General features: G+C 45.2%; 1 protein-coding gene across 2 annotated transcripts in view; it reads left to right on the top strand.

The window, feature by feature from the left end:
- Window positions 1-5000, top strand: part of LOC118381499 (multiple epidermal growth factor-like domains protein 6) — a 108773-nt gene that overhangs the window by 71815 nt on the left and 31958 nt on the right. For both annotated transcript variants that reach the window (XM_035768526.1, XM_035768471.1), the window contains exons 20-23: window positions 285-416; window positions 553-681; window positions 812-937; window positions 1365-1493. In XM_035768526.1, coding sequence (XP_035624419.1) covers window positions 285-416; window positions 553-681; window positions 812-937; window positions 1365-1493 — 516 coding nt within the window. The remainder of the gene's footprint in view (window positions 1-284; window positions 417-552; window positions 682-811; window positions 938-1364; window positions 1494-5000) is intronic.

The raw sequence follows: 5000 nt of genomic DNA, 5'->3' as shown, positions 1-5000 counted from the left end.
TTAAATATCATGCCGTTTCTTCCATATTGTCCCTCGCTGTTTTTCAAATCTGGGGTGACAATCTAAATTCAAACAGTACAGTAGTATTGGAAGACATCGGTCCACCAATCAGACCTGCTCTTCATCTGCTCTTAAACCAATGACCTGAAGTCAGTTAGACCATGTGGTGTTGATGGTCATACATCTCAATTAGGGCTTATCCTGACCAAATGAACTGACCACCAAAACTGCTCTATAACTGGTCAATAGCTATAGCCCTGAATTCCCCCCTCCCCCCCCCGTAGACTGCCCAGAGGGATTATGGGGGTTGAAGTGCCAGTTCCCATGTAGAGCGTGTGAGAACGGCGCTTCCTGCAACACGCAGACAGGAGTCTGTGACTGCAACCCTGGGTACACAGAACAACTCTGCCAGACTGGTGAGTGAAATAAATCAACGGCAGCAGTATACAGTCTTGCTAAAGTGAGGGGAAAGGAAAGAGAGAGACTGTGAGAGAGAAAGACCTTATGATATACTGTGTTATATTTCACCCTGACTATTTCTCTGCTTCACAGTGTGTCCACCAGGGTCCTATGGGCCAGGCTGTGTGAGTGCCTGTGTCTGTCATCCTGATGCCAGCTGTGACCCTGTCACTGGACACTGTACATGTCCCCCGGGTCGAACAGGACACGGCTGCACTACGCGTAAGCACCACTATCACACACACACACACAGGCAGGTGCGCGCCCACACACACACACACACACACACACACACATGCACACACAGAGGTTGGTAAAGAAAAGGACATGTTGTGTGTGCGTGTCTCCACAGCCTGTGAGGAGGGGACCTGGGGCTCTGAGTGCTCCAACAGGTGCCGTTGTGCAGACCTGAGTTGTGATGCAGTGACTGGACGCTGTGTGTGTGAGGCTGGTTTCACTGGAGACCACTGTGAACAGAGTAAGACCTTGCTTTGGAAATACTGCCATCTTTAGGTAATACACTGTAGCACATCTTTGGACCAGATCTGGCTCAAGCAAGTGTTCTACAGATGAAGAATCTTCATTTGATCACTCTTTTGTTGATGAGAATTTTCCTGCACCACAGGAAATGCAGATGAGCTTTGTGATTTACATAAATTCACTGAAAAGCTACGCTAACACAGGGTCATATTAATAGTATTGCACTTTTCTTGTAGAATACTTTTGGCCAGCTAATAGCCTAACTATCGAACACGCAAAATGATGGACTACACATTAATATCCTGTTGCTGCAGGATTATTTGTGCTGTGACAAAACACATGCCCTTACAGCAGCAAATGCATATATATTTTGGCTGGTAATATCTCTGTCTTCTGATGTTGAACATGCTCCCCTGTTCCCCCAGAGTGTGTGGAGGGCAGCTATGGTTGGGGCTGTGCCCTGGACTGTCAGTGCCAGCACGGGGCTCTGTGTGACCATGTGAGTGGAGCCTGCACCTGCTCCTCTGGATGGACCGGAAGCTTCTGTGAGAAAAGTAAGACTTGTGAATAAAGTGCACTACATTTAATCACCTATTACTAATACTCTATGGGTAACCTTTATTTGACGTCCTGGTATTCAGCAGGGAGTTACTTTGGAATTGTTCAAATGGCAATTAACTCATAATAGCATATTCATTACATTTTAGTTTCTTTGAAATTCATTGAGACAAGTGTAGGTTTGTACACTTGAATTATTTGAGGTAATTACCAGAAACTATCCATTGTCACCAAATAGCAAGGTAGACTAGGGGTTAATAGTGTTGGGCCAGTAACCACATTTTATCTCTCTAAAATAAAATGACCTTGCAATATATTTTGAACAAAATCATGTCTGTCTTTTCACTAGCCCATGTCATGGTAAGATACCAAATCATGTCTGTCTTTTCACTAGCCCATGTCATGGTAAGATACCAAATCATGTCTGTCTTTTCACTAGCCCATGTCATGGTAAGATACCAAATCATGTCTGTCTTAAAACTAGCCCATGTCATGGTAAGATACCAAATCATGTCTGTCTTAAAACTAGCCCATGTCATGGCAAGATACCAAATCATGTCTGTCTTTTCACTAGCCCATGTCATGGTAAGATACAAAAACAACAGCTCTATCTCTTTTACTATATGCATTTTTAATTAAAGTTGATTCACCCAAATTTTTTAAAATTGAAATATCGCATTTTGGAATCAAACCCTTCATTTATAGGGTGACAGGTTGCCTAATGGTTAAGAACATTGGGCCAGTAATTGAAAGGTTGCTAGTTTGAATCCCGATTAGACTAGGTGAAAAATCTTCCAATGTACCCTTGAGCAAGGCACTTAACCCTAATTGCTCTGGATAAGTGTGTCAGTTAAATGACCTTATACCAGGCGGTAACCCCTCTCTTATGGTCTCTTCTATTGGTCTAGTAATGAAAGGTCTAGTAGAGAAGTCACTCAGAATTACAGTTCTGTGACTGGCGTAACAATATACAGCTATATAACAGGCAGGAGCGCCACCAGGGATTTTGGGCCCCATGAAAAGTTATCACATTGGGCCCCACCACCACAGGCCATACCAACCCTGCGCAATTGCTGTAACCACACACCTCCAGAACCCAATAGACCCATTCAAAGCTTTAAATAACGCGACCTTTGCAGGCGTGCAACTCTCTTGTAGTCCAATATTTACTGTAGGATATTTACTGACAGTGAGCTGTGAAAATATAACACTGTGCAGACATGCAGGCAACATTCTGCATACAGTGGAATTCACTATTCGATGCAAGACTGATACCCTCTATAAGAAATGTGCTGAAGGCCATCATCTTTTACAGTCAACATGTCATTTTAATTGGAAAATTCTTGAATGGAAAATTCTCTTAACATTAATGAATAACTTAAAATAAATATAACTTAAAAATACATTAACCTCTTCAATTAAAACAAACTAACATTATCCTCTATAGATGGGGCTAAAACCAAATCTGCTGCTGATTTGATTATTTTGTTTGTTATGTCATTCTATAGAATTCTACAAAATAATCAAATCAGCAGCAGAGTTTTAAGTATGCATACCAATTAGAAAATAAGCAGCTGTAAAAGTGGAAATGGAAAATGAAAGAAAAATAATAGAAATGGAATGCGCTAGAGGAAAGGTCAAGAGGTCACCAAATCACTAGGTTTCTTCCACTTGGGGTTTTGGGGTCTTGACTAGTTTACAATTGGCTCATTCATCCCCCTCCTCTCCCCTGTAACTATTCCCCAGGTCGTTGCTGCAAATGAGAACGTGTTCTCAGTCAACTTACCTGGTAAAATAACGGATAAATAAAAAAATGATTGTGCACTACAAATTTTATAGCAATCCAGCCATTACTTTGAGATATAACTTGTTCTCAGTCTGTTCTCAGTCTGTTCTCAGCCTGTGGTCATCATGCGTGTAGTGATCCAGTATCCATAGCCATGCCATTTAACAGTTATCACTGGCCCATGCTCAGCCTTACTCACCAAGAACCCAGCGCTGAGCCTTCTTGCTAGCAAAGTCATTGATCAGCTTGTTTTTCAACATCCTCACCTTGTCTGTCTCTTTCTGTGCACCTTCTCTCATTTGCTCCATCCTCATCATCTGCATTGGTACTGCCGGCACTGTCTTTCACCTCTTCCTCCACTTCCAGACTCCTCCCTGACAAAACTATATCACTTGAAGAGGTTCCTGGGTCTGTGGCTCTGTAGAGTGTACATGACGCATATGATAATATATCCTATAATATAATACCATTTGTAATAACATCATAACCAACATTTCAGTTACTACCATTTCGTTAACCTAAATTAACTGCATGCACCACGGAAAAAATGTAATAGCGCTGAATCCTGCAGAATATTGACCCAAATTACCTGCAGTTGCATATCAACACCACTAGATGTCAGAAAATGACCACATTTCAGTCTGCATCAAAGCCATGGAGACATACATTGGCTGTCACTTATACAGACCGAGTCACGCAATGCTTCGAACTGTCCAGCATCCAATATAGACTATAGGCTGATTTTGTTTCATATAATGATCATTATGTGGAAAAATTTTCAATTGTCATTGAAAATAATGTAATAATTAAAATTGTTCATAATAATAGAAAAATTAATTCCCACGGACCCCTGCAATTATGCCAAGTGACATGTAATTCAACACAATGCTGCTCACCTTCTTCAGTTGGGAGCAGGGCTGGTTCAGGGGTTTGGGGATGGGGAGACAGGGCTTGTTCAGGGGTATGGGGATGGGGAGACAGGGCTTGTTCAGGGGTATGGGAAGACAGGGCTGGGTCAGGGGTATGGGGATGGGGAGACAGGGCTGGTTCAGGGGTTTGGGGGTGGGGAGACAGGGCTGGTTCAGGGGTATGGGGAGACAGGGCTGGGTCAGGGGTATGGGGATGGGGAGACAGGGCTGGTTCAGGGGTATGGGGATGGGGAGACAGGGCTGGTTCAGGGGTATGGGGATGGGGAGACAGGGCTGGTTCAGGGGTATGGGGAGACAGGGCTGGGTCAGGGGTATGGGGATGGGGAGACAGGGCTGGTTCAGGGGTATGGGGATGGGGAGACAGGGCTGGTTCAGGGGTTTGGGGATGGGGAGACAGGGCTGGTTCAGGGGTATGGGGAGACAGGGCTGGGTCAGGGGGTATGGGGATGGGGAGACAGGGCTGGGTCAGGGGTTTGGGGATGGGGAGACAGGGCTGGTTCAGGGGTATGGGGAGACAGGGCTGGGTCAGGGGTTTGGGGATGGGGACACAGGGCTGGTTCAGGGGTATGGGGAGACAGGGGTTTGGGGATGGGGAGACAGGGCTGGGGGTTTGGGGATGGGGAGACAGGGCTTGTTCAGGGGTATGGTTCAGGGGTTTGGGGATGGGGAGACAGGGCTGGGTCAGGGGTTTGGGGATGGGGAGACAGGGCTTGTTCAGGGGTATGGGGAGACAGGGCTGGGTCAGGGGTTTGGGGATGGGGAGACGGGGCTGGTTCAGGGGTTTGGGG

The sequence above is a fragment of the Oncorhynchus keta genome, chromosome 1 (genome assembly GCF_023373465.1).
Source record: "Oncorhynchus keta strain PuntledgeMale-10-30-2019 chromosome 1, Oket_V2, whole genome shotgun sequence".
Lineage (NCBI taxonomy): Eukaryota > Metazoa > Chordata > Actinopteri > Salmoniformes > Salmonidae > Oncorhynchus > Oncorhynchus keta.
Note: the sequence above shows the minus strand (reverse complement) of the source record. Positions and strands in the feature narration are given on the sequence as shown.